The following is a 12069-nucleotide window of genomic DNA, read 5'->3' as shown; positions in this document are numbered from 1 at the left end:
ACAACAAAAGACGGCAGGAGACAACAAAAGACGGCAGGAGACAACAAGACGGCAGGAGACAACAGAAGACGGCAGGAGACAACAAAAGACGGCAGGAGACAACAAGACGGCAGGAGACAACAAGACGGCAGGAGACAACAAGACGGCAGGAGACAACAAGACGGCAGGAGACAACAAAAGACGGCAGGAGACAACAAATGAAAATAAAATGGTAAAACAGGCGGTGTAGACAACTGAACAGGAATCGAACTGTTTGTTTAAAGCAGCTACAAAAATGACCCACTGGACCGTCCAGAACCAGTGGTCCACGACCCAGGTTCTGCTTCATCAGAACTAAACCCCGAGTTTGATGGGTCCAGTGTCTGCTGGTGGTCTCTGCAGGTCCTCATCTGACCTGATCCATGATGGACTCTGACGGTCTCACACTAGATGTGTTAAAACTGACCCAGGTCTCCTGGGGGTCAGAGACCAGCACAGCAAACACCTGTGAGGGACACACCTTGCTCCTCGGACTCCGTTGTGTGGAACATCCTGGTTACCACTGGTGACAGGTCCTGGTGGGCGGAGCCAACTGACTGACAGGTGAGGTGAACCAGATCTGAAGGAGACAGAAACAATTCAGATGATGGTTGCTGTTTCCTTGGTAACCAGCCAGGCTGTTTGACCTTTGACCTCTGCTGCCTTTGGCTGAACATCAAACATTCTGGGGGGGTGGAGCTTAGAGTTCAGATTCACTTGCAGATCCAGGAAATTTAAAGTCCAATACACGAGGAGCTCTGGCAGCACGTCACCTGAACCAGGAGACTGGAAGAAGAAAGAGTCGACTGGAGAACTTGTGTAACTTCCATAATTCCATTCAGAAAGTTCATCTTTAACAGATTATAGATTCAGGGCCCACACTTTAATCTATTTCAAGTAGTTATTTATTTTTACATAATTTGAGCTTCCAGATCATGAAACCCATGAAAACAGGATTTCAATAAATCATAATGCTGTGGAGACATCAGGCCACACTTCCCAGTTGTTGCAGACATAAATAAATAAATTAGGATCAGAACAAATCAATCAAAATATGGTTCTTTCAAATCAATATATCAATCTTCAATAATTGATTGTGAATCTTTGTCTTAATCTCTGATGTGACGTTGAGACAATCAGCCTGTGGCACTGACTGGGAGTTATGGAATTGAGACAATCAGCCTGTGGCACTGACTGGGAGTTATGGAATTGAGACAATCAGCCTGTGGCACTGACTGGGAGTTATGGAATTGAGACCATCAGCCTGTGACATTAACTGGGAGTTATGGAAGCCCAGATTTCCTTGATGCTGTCAGATCTTCTTTGTTGTTGCTCTGGTGCTCCTCATGTTCCTCTTGAGAAGACTCCATAGATTCTCAATGGGGTTTAGGTCCGACCAGTTGGCTGGCCAGTCAGGCACTGTGGCATCAAACCAGGTTCTGGTGCTTCTGGCAGCATGGGCAGTGACCAGGTCCTGCTGGAAGATGAACTCTGCATCTCCATACAGATCCTCAGCAGAAGGACTCATGAAGTCCTCTACAACATAATGGTCACATTACATCTGTATTATAACTGAATACTCCATCTGTACTGTTCTCTAAGCTTTTTATTGTTTTCTATTGTATGGGTGTACATATGGTTATGTTATGGTTTTAATTTTACTTTATTTGTGGGTGTACACAGGCTTATGTCTTGTGTAATGTTCTCATTTTTACTTAATTTTTACTTTATTTTTACTTTATTTTACTTTATTACTATTCGCACCTTATGTCAAAGCAAATTCCTAGTTTGTGAACCTCGTTCATTGACGTGGCGATAATAAACTGATTCTGATTCTGATTCTGAACATTCTGGTAGACTGTTGCTGTGACCTTGGATTGAAGAAAGCAGAGTTTACCAACACTGCACCCAGATCATGACTGACTGTGGATATTTCACACTGGACCTCAACCAGTATGGGTTCTGTTCCTCATCCTTCTTCATCCAAACCCTTGGACCTTGATTTCTGAATGAAAGACACTTTACTTTCATCTGAAAAGAGGACCGAGGAACCCAACAGTTGTAGCCCATCTCCTGGATGAGTCTGAATGTGGTGGTTTTTGAAGCTGTGACTCTGCCTCATTCCACTCTTTCTGGATCTCTGACAGATTCTGGATCTTCTCTGTTTGATGATCCACTGAAGCCCACGGTCATCTCTGTTGCTGGTGCATCTTCTCCTGCCACATGTTGTCCTTCCACTAGACTTTCCATGGATGTGCTTGGACACAGCGCTCTATGAACAGCCAGTCTCCTTAGCTATGAACTGTTGTGTCTTACCCATCCTATGGAGGGTCTCAGTGATGGTCTTCTGGACAGATGTTCTGTCTGCAGTCTTCACCATATTGAACTGAACTGAGACAATTGAATGACACCTGGGGAAACCTGTGCAGGTGCTTTGAGTTTAGTAGATGATTAGTGTCACACTCAGTTTAAAACATTCATGTCCTGCAACATTTGGCCTGATGTCTCCACAGTATTCTAATTTTTTTAAATTCTGTTTTTTGTGGGTTTCATGAGCTGGAAGCTCAAATTATGTAAAAATAAACAAATAAATAGTTGAAATAGTTTAAATTGTGGTCCCTGAATCTATCATCTATTAAAGATGAACTTTTTCAATGGAATTATGGAAGTTAAACAACTTTTCCATGATATTCTAATTTTCTGGAAAGTGTCTGTAATCAAACTGTCTATGATGAACCCTGTCCATCAGGAAACATGGCGGCACGATGGATCAGTGGTTAGCACTGTTGCCTCACAGCAAGAAGGTCCTGGGTTCAATCCCCGGTTGGACCTGGGGTCTTTCTGTGTGGAGTCTGCATGTTCTTCTCGTGCTGCGTGGGTTTTCTCCGGGTACTCCGGCTTCCTCCCACAGATCAAAAACATGCCTGTTAGTCTGCTTCAGGTCCAGACCTCCCTTCAAAAGATCTGTGATGTCATTGGGATTTGCCTGGTTAAAGAAAGGTTAATAAAAAGATTTGATCTCAGAGCATTTTATTGACACAAGACTAAAGGAGTTTTTGTAAGATCAAGAAAGACGTGTCTGGAACATGGAGAACAGAATTCAACCTATTTCTTCAACTTAGAAAGACTTCATGGAACCCAACAACTCAAGCCAACATTTTTCAGTCAGGTCATCTGGACACTTTCTTTTTTTATGCTGAAACAGTTCACCTTCGATCCAGAAGGCTTCATCAGTCAAGGAAACGCACAACAACTCCACTTTGGAGTAAGCTGTTGGGGGAAGCCTCAGTTTTCCTTGACTTATGAAGCCTTCTGGATTGAAGGCGAAACGTTTCAGCATAAAAAAAAGAAAGTGTCCAGATGACCTGACTGAAAAATGTTGTTATGTACACCTGGATTATTGAGCATGGACTTTGTTGTTATCAACTCAACATGAATGGTGTTTTAAGTGATGACTCAAGGAGAATCACACATTCCTGCTCTAATTTCTAACTTTATTAAAGAAGCTGAGAAACCAGCCGGAGCTCCAACCTTTGACCCCGCGGTGACACCAGCTGGTCCTTCGTGCTTTTCAGTCAAATTCAAACAATAATCGTTCTATGAGGTCACTACTTCAAGCACATGTCACCACTATCCCCATGTCACTGGGCTGAACTGGGTCAGTGTGTGGAAACTGCCATGCAGATAGTTAGTGATAAAGCAGAAGAATCTGCAGGTGTCACTCTGCCAAACAGTACATGTTAAGATGTGCTGAAGATGTTTGTGTGAACTGCTCCGTGAGTCTGGACCTGAAACTGTGATCCAGATGTTCTGGTTCTGTCACACGACTGCCTCCGTCTGGAAACAAGTCGTAAGAAGAACAAGTGCTGTGTGTCGTCACTGCGTGTTCCCGTACAACGGCAGAACGAGTTCTGTGCGTTTCACCATCGCACCTGGGATGCAGCCAGGTGGAGCAGTGGGCACATGTGTAAAGTGTCCGGGGAGCAACTGGGGATTAGGCGTCTTGCTCAGAGACACCACGACATGTGGGCATGGCGGGGATTGAACCTGAGACTTTCGAGTCCCAAGTCGGCTGCCCGGCCTCTACCCCATCATCATCTGGTTTATCCAGAGAAACACGGACTCTCATGAACTGTTTGCAGTTCGAGCAGCCAAACGTCAGTGCAGGAAAGCCCAACGTAAATGGAAGAAGGACAAACGTCACGTTTCTTTATCATGCTAAAATCATGTTACAAAGAGTACCAGGCCACTGTTAAATCAGAAAAATCAAATATTTCTCCCAAATCATCGCCTCAAACAGCCACAATCCCCTCGTTCTTTTCAACACCATTAACTCCATTTGAACCGTGTCAGTCTGACAACTGGGAGGTCTCTGCAGTTACGTGTGACGACTTTACCAGTTTCTTTGTGAAAAAGGTCGAGTCGATCAGGTCCCTGATTCCTCACACCACAGCTGACCCCTCTGTCTTTGTCCCCTCCACATCAGTCTTTAACCAGTTTGAACCAGTTCCCTCTCATTTCTAAATGACGTCATTGGTCATATGAAACCCTCAGGTTCCCCTGCTGACCCCATCCCTGCATGGTTTTTTAAACAAGTCCTACCTCCATTGGACCCTCTGTTCTTGACATTATAAACAGCAGTATGGCTGCAGGTGTGGTTCCAGACACTTTTAAACATGCAGTGGTAACTCCTTTAATAAAAACAACCCGGACTTGACCCTTCAACCTGCTCAAACTTCAGACACATTTCCAAAGTTCCCTTTCTTTCATAGATCTTGGAGAAAATAGTTTTCACTCAATTAAACGAGTTCTTGAGTGGAAATTCTATTCTTGAGATCTTTCAGTCTGGCTTTAAGAAACTACCAGCACCGAAACAGCCTTAGTTAGGGTCTGCAACGACATTCTTCTGGCAAATGACTCTGGTCAGTCTGTGGTCCTGGTACTCCTTGACCTTACCGCTGCATTTGATACTGTGGACCACAGTGTCCTTTTGTCCCGGCTAGAACACTGGGTTGGGATTACTGGTGCAGCGTTAAGCCCCCAGTATACCGCTGCGTACGTCCGTTCACGCATACGTATGCGTGTACTGTACACAGAGGGTTCAGACGTCATACTCCAGCGTACACCCTGAGCAGCTCCAGAGCAGCTTCACAGACAAGGGGCGTTTACCTTCGGGACAAAATGAGGTCGCCGATTGGTCATTTGCTGACACGCCTACTGGATTGATTGACAGGTCAGAAAAAAGAAAAAAAAGTGAGTGCTGGCAGCCTCAGCCACAACAATGTTCTGTGTTTATACGTTGTTCATAAAAAGCCTTGCACCTTCATACCTCTCTGACCTCCTTCATCCTTATTCTCCTTCTCGGGCCTTGAGATCATCAGACCAGCTGCTTTTGGCCGTACCAAAAACCAGTGAAGCTCAGAGGAGATCGAGTGTTTTCAGTCGTGGGCCCTAAACTCTGGAACAATCTGCCCATCAACATTCAACAGGCCACCTCAGTCTCTGCTTTTAAATCTCTCCTAAAAACACATCTGTACTCACTGACACATCTGTACTCACTGACACATCTGTACTCACTGACACATCTGTACTTACTGACACATCTGTACTCACTGACACACCTGTACTCACTGACACATCTGTACTCACTGACACATCTGTACTCACTGACACATCTGTACTCCCTGACACATCTGTACTCACTGACACATCTGTAGTCACTGACACATCTGTAATCCCTGACATTTAACGCAGGGTGATTTGATTTAGTATTTCATTGCTTCTCATTATATTTCATGTTGCTGTAATATGTTGTTATTAATATTTGATGCTGTGATCTTTTTTGGTAGCACTTTGATAAGTTACTGTTTTAAATGTGCTCTATAAATAAATGTGACTTGACTTGGAGTCGATGATGTCACAGATGGGAAGAAGTAGAGATCATGAGTTTGATCTGTTGCTGTTTTCAAACGTCGTCCTGACTCCAACAAGAACAAAGTGAAAACATTTGATCTTATTGAATGTGTTTACTCCAATAATCCTGTTTGTTTGTTATTGATTACTGTTGTGTAATGTTTTATTTTAATAAAGATGAACAACCTGCACATACAGGAAACAACAGGAAGTGTTCGTTTACACTTCCTGTGTACTTCCTGCTCTGATCCAGAACTGAACCAGGTCTGATCCAGATTCACTAAAACAGCTGAATCTACCGAGGTGCCTTTGAGCCTCACTTCATCAGAACCAGAACTCACAGGTCCCAGGGGCGCAGGTCATGGTGGATGAGCACAGCTCCACCATCTTCACCGTGGGACCACCAGGTGACGCTGGAGGGACGGTTACCATGGAAACCTGCAGAGACAGACGGTCACCTGCTGATGTCCCTCAGAGGTCAGAACACCTGTCAGGTAGGCTCACCTGCTGGTCCGATGGTCCGGGCAGAACCGAGGAGTCTGTGATGAGCACGGCTCGACTCAAACACCTGGACACAAACCAGAGGAGGCGGGGCCAAAGGAGGAGCGTCAGTCAGAGTAACAAACAGCTTCCTGGTTCTGATTGGTGGATTCTGACCTGGGGGGCGTGGCCATCTTCCTGTCTGAAGCCATGGAGCCGTCCTCCACCACAAAATGGCTGCAGTTGATTCGCTGTCCTCGGCTGTCAATCACAGCCTTACACCTGGAGCAGAGGAGATGCCATCATTAGACCCCACCCACATGTTAAATTTAGAAAGCATTTGTGTCAGTAAAATATTTGGTGTACACACAGAGCGGCGTGCACTGTACCTGTTGGTGTCTCTGTCCACGATGAGACAGTGGACGGAGTGTCTAAGGCAGTAGACCCCTCCAAACACAGCACACATCCTAAACACAAACAAACAGTGAGCTGGGCCCAGGTACCATCAGAAACAGAACCAGCAGGGTCACAGGTGGGTCCTACCTGCAGAAACACTGAGGAATCTCTCCCAGGCCGTACACAGGAAACAGGAAAGGTGTGTTGCCATAGCGACCCAGGCAGCGCAGGAAATGGCGCGTGGAGGCCAGCCCCTCCAATGTGGGTGTGTCCTCTGTTACCATAGCGATGGAGTGCAACAGGAAGTGCTGTAAATTGTCCCCAAGCTGCTGGTCCTGCAGGAAGTCCAAATACGGTCGACTGTTGTAGGCTGAAAGAACAGACACAACTTTTTTTTTTTTACCCACAATGCAATGTGAAATAGATGAGGAAGTGATGGGTAGGTTTGGTGTCAAGGAAAGAAACCAGGAAGGACAGATGGTGGTGGATTTCACCAAGAGAATGTAAATGGCTGTAGTCAACACCTGTTTCCAAAAGAGGGAGGAGCATAGAGTGACCTATAAGAGTGGAGGAAGGAGTACGCAGGTCGACTACATTCTGTGTAGAAGAGGAAACCTGAGGGAGATTGGAGACTGTAAGGTTGTGGCAGGGGAGGGCGTGGCCAGACAGCATCGGATGGTTGTGTGTAGAATGACTGTTGTTGTGAAGAAGAGAAAAAGAGTAAAATCAGAGAAGAAGACCAAATGGTGGAAGATGAAGAAGGAAGAATGTTGTGATAAATTCAGAGAGGAGCTGTTAAAGGCTCTGGGTGGTAAGAAAGAGCTTCCAGATGACTGGACTACTACAGCAACAGTAATTAGAGAGACAGGTAGGAAGGTACTTGGTGTGTCATCTGGACAGAGAATGGATGATCAGGAAACCTGGTGGTGGAATAGTGAAGTGCAGGAAGATGTTCAAAGAAAGAGGTTAGCCAAGAAGAAATATGACAGTGAGAGGACTGAAGAGAGGAGACAGGAATATAAGGAGATGGGATGAAAAACAAAGAGGGAAGTAGGTAAGGCAAAGCAGAAGGTGTATGATGAGTTGTATGGGAGACTGGACACTAAAGAGGGCGAGAAGGACTTGTACTGATTGGAGAGACAGAGGGATCAGGCTGGAAAGGATGTGCAGCAGGTTAGGCTTATTAAAGATAGGAATGGTAATGTTCTATCAAGTGAGGAGAGTGTGACGGGAATATGGAAGGAGTACTTTGAGGAGCTAATGAATGAAGAGAATGAAAATGACGAAGAGTAGAGGTCATAGAAACTGTGGACCAGGAAGTGGGAAAGATTAGTGAGGGTGAAGTCCGGAAAGCTCTGAAAAGAATGAAGAAGGGGAAGGCAGTAGGACCTGATGATAATAATAATAATACATTTTATTTGTAGGCGCCTTTCTTGGCACTCAATGTCATTTTACATTGTCAATCATAAAAACAGACACAATATTATACACACAGTAAAAACAAGTAAAACAGAATTAAAATAAGACAATGCAGTTGCAATCACAGAGTGTAGGCTTCTTTAAACAGATGAGTTTTGAGTTTGACTTTGAAATGTGGCAGTGAGTCTGTAGTACGAATATCATGTGGGAGTGAGTTCCAGAGCAGCTGAATGCTCTGCTCCCCATCGTAACAAGACGGGCAAGGGGAACAATGAGCTGAATAGAAGAAGAGGATCTGAGGGTACGAGCGGGTGTAGCCATGTGAATAAGGTCCGAAAGGTATGGAGGAGCGAGGTGGTGGACAGCTTTGAAGGTAAGGAGGAGTATTTTGTAGTTGATGCGATATGGGATGGGAAGCCAGTGAAGTTGTTGTAAAACAGGTGATGTGATGGATGTAATGATACGGGCAGCTGAATTTTGGACCAGTTGTAATTTATGGAGGGTTTTCTGAGGTAGGCCAAAAAGAAGAGCATTACAATAATCTGTCAATAGTCTGTCCTTATCAATATTCCAATACATATTGAACATTATTATTGATATTGTTTATCTTATTTCTTATATATTGTATTGTTTATTAACATGTTTTTTTTTTTCATTTACCTTTATTTATCCAGGTTAGTCTCATTGAGCCACGAGAACTCATTTTCAAGAGAGACCTGTTTTGGGGGTTAAGGGCCTTGCTCATGGGCCCAGGGTGGGGTGAATGAGGGTGGGGGCAAATGTGGGTGTTTCACCTACCCCACCCACAATTTTGATGTTGTCGGGGCCGGGGCGTGAACCGGTGATCTTCGGATCACAGGCCCACCTCTCTAACCTCTGTGCCACCACTCCCCAAAAAAATTTAAAAATTTCTCCCCAAAATTTAGGAACTTTTGTGTGAAATCTTTTTATCTTTTTATCTGTTGCTGCTGATACACTGGAATTTCCCATCCGTGGGACAATAAAGGCTGTTTCTATTCTATTCTATTCTATTCTATTCTATTCTGTTCTGTTCTATTCTATTCTATTCTATTCTATTCTATTCTATTCTATTCTATTCTATTCTATTCTACTCTATTCTATTCTACTCTATTCTATTCTATTCTATTCTATTTTATTCTATTCTACTCTATTCTATTCTATTCTACTCTATTCTATTCTATTCTATTCTGTTCTATTCTATTCAATTCTACTCTATTCTATTCTATTCTATTCTATTCTGTTCTATACTATTCTATTCTACTCTATTCTATTCTATTCTGTTCTATACTATTCTATTCTAAACGAGAGGTGACCAGACTGTGGAGCAGAACAGCAGTGGAGTGAGGGAAGGACGGAGACGATGAATATTTGGAAGATGAAAGGAGGCTGACCGAGTGATATTATTGACATGAGAGGAAAAGGAGAGGGTGCTATCAAGGATGACACCCAGACTCTTAACCTGATAGGAGGGAGAGATGGAAGAGTTATCAACCAGAATGGAAAAGCTATGAAGTTTATTTAGTATTGATTTAGTGCCAATTAAAACAAGTTCTGTTTTATTGCAATTTAGTTTAAGAAAGTTTGAAGTGAACCAGTGTTTTACTTCAAGCAGACAATCAGTGAGGGACGAAGGTGGAAGTGTTGAGTTAGGTTTGGTTGAGAGATAGAGTTGGGTGTCATCCGCGTAGCAGTGAAACTGAATATGATGTTTGTGAAAAATGAAACCAAGGGGAGAAGGTAAATGATAAACAACAAGGGTCCCAGGACAGAGCCCTGTGGAACACCTGAGGTAACAGATACAGGATGAGATATGGAAGATTTTAACTGAACAAACTGAGTGCGGCCTGAAAGGTATGACTGGAACCAGCTGAGAGGTGTATTTACAATGCCAAGTGAGGAAAGTCTGTCCAGAAGAATATTGTGTGAAAAAGTATCAAAGGCCGTCGTCAGATCAAGCAGGAGGAGTTTGGATAATAAACCAGAATCAGCAGCAAGGAGAAGGTCATTGGTGATTTTAATGAGTGCTGTTTCAGTACTGTGGAGTGGACGGAAACCAGATTGAAAATGTTCATATAAATTATTGCAAGACAGGTGAGCATGAAGTTGAGCAGCTACTGTTTTTCAAGAATTTTGGAGATGAATGGAAGATTTGAAATGGGGCGAAAATTATTGAGGTTGTTGGGATCTAAACCAGGTTTTTTGAGTATTGGAGTTCCAGAGTTCTAGAATTGCGACGCTCCAGGTGGCTGCATGTTGGAGCAGCTCTGTTACTTTCATTCTGAGATTTTGCTTTTAGAAACTTTAATTCCTCTTTTTCTGGATGTAAATCACATTTTTTGGATGATTGTTTCCTCTGGTATCAGATGCTGTGCAGCTGGAAGGATTTTTACTGAAACTTTTTTAGTTTTGGATATTTGTTATCATGCATAACCATGGCAACAAGGCTGTTTTCTACAACAACAGCAGCTGATTAACATCTCAAAAGCTCAAATAATATATCAACTATGGCCCCAACTCTCAAATGAGTTGAAAAGGATGCTCTGTGGATGCATTCTCATCTACCTGCCAGCTGTGATCGAGTGCCTGACCACTGAGATCCTGGAACTAGAAGGAAACACGGCTCATGACAGCAGAAGGACAGGATCGTCCCTCAGCACCTACAGTTGGCTGTCCACAGCAACGAGGAGCTCGGCAGGCTACTGGGAGGAGTGGTCATCACTCTGGGAGTTCTGCCCAGCATTCGGGTGGTCCTACAGCCCGGGGGAACTGAGAGGGCAGCTGAGTCTGGGTGGACGGATCGGACGGCATCTGCAGCCAGTTTCTTAGGATCCGCTGTGGGATGGACCTTTACAAGAGATCCTTCCCGTCTACAGCATCAGCATCTATAACATCTCTTAATGAAATGAGGATAACGAGTTACAACAACAAATAATTTCCCTCTGGGATTAATAAAGTATTTTTGAATTGAATTGAATTATTGGAGTTACAGCAGCTGTTTTGAGAGCAAGGGGAACAATGCCAGTAGTAAGGGAAGAATGTATAATATCTGTGATGAAAGGGGACAGAGAGGGAAGGGTAGCTTTAACAAGAACAGTTGGAAGGGGATCTAATTGACAAGTTGAAGATTTTGATTTTTGAATTAATTTGGAGATGTCATTGATTGAGGGGGGAGTAAATACAGAAAGTGAATTTGTAGGGGCAGCTGGAACTGGAACAGATGACATTAAAGCCACAGTGGGTGGCAATTTTTGGTGGATATGTGTAATTTTTGAAGAAAAAAAATGATACCAACGTGTTACACAAATCAGAGGAATACAAATGAGGAGGAAGTGAATCAGGTGGTTTTGTAATATTTGCAAGTATGGAGAAGAAGAGGGCCTTGGATTTACCCTCATTTGAACTGATTAAACTGGAGTAATAAATGGAATTGGCTGTAGAAGTGGAGTCTTTGTAGAGAAGAATGTGATTTGAATACATGTCTTTGTGCACAGTGAGACCAGTTTTCCTATAGAGTCTTTCAAGTTGACGTCCTTTTGCTTTTAACTGTCTAAGGGTGGAAGTAAACCAAGGTGCAGTATGAGTGAATGAAACTGATCTGGTTTTAAGTGGAGCAAGATTGTTTAGAAGGTTATGAAGGTATTTGTTATAGTGTGAGAGCAGTTCATCAGGGGTAGAAAACTGGTCAGCACTGGGAAGATTACTGATACCAGAGGATAAATTATCCAAGTTAATGTCCTTAATTTTACAAAAAGTTATAGTACGTGGGGGGTTAGACTTAGAAAGAAAAATATTAACTCCAAATGATAGAAACATGTGATCTGA

General features: G+C 43.4%; 1 protein-coding gene across 1 annotated transcript in view; it reads right to left on the bottom strand.

The window, feature by feature from the left end:
* chm (CHM Rab escort protein) overlaps positions 1-12069 on the bottom strand; it is a 30325-nt gene that overhangs the window by 747 nt on the left and 17509 nt on the right. The window contains exons 10-15 of the mRNA XM_037687738.1: positions 6955-7177; positions 6801-6878; positions 6589-6693; positions 6436-6499; positions 6273-6369; positions 500-598 (exon numbers count right to left, since the gene is read on the bottom strand). Of these exons, the coding sequence (XP_037543666.1) occupies positions 500-598; positions 6273-6369; positions 6436-6499; positions 6589-6693; positions 6801-6878; positions 6955-7177 (666 nt within the window). The remainder of the gene's footprint in view (positions 1-499; positions 599-6272; positions 6370-6435; positions 6500-6588; positions 6694-6800; positions 6879-6954; positions 7178-12069) is intronic.

Source organism: Nematolebias whitei, chromosome 14 (genome assembly GCF_014905685.2).
Source record: "Nematolebias whitei isolate Nwh7 chromosome 14, NemWhi1, whole genome shotgun sequence".
NCBI lineage: Eukaryota > Metazoa > Chordata > Actinopteri > Cyprinodontiformes > Rivulidae > Nematolebias > Nematolebias whitei.
The sequence above is the reverse complement of the archived record's forward strand: the minus strand, read 5'-3'. Positions and strand labels throughout refer to the sequence as shown.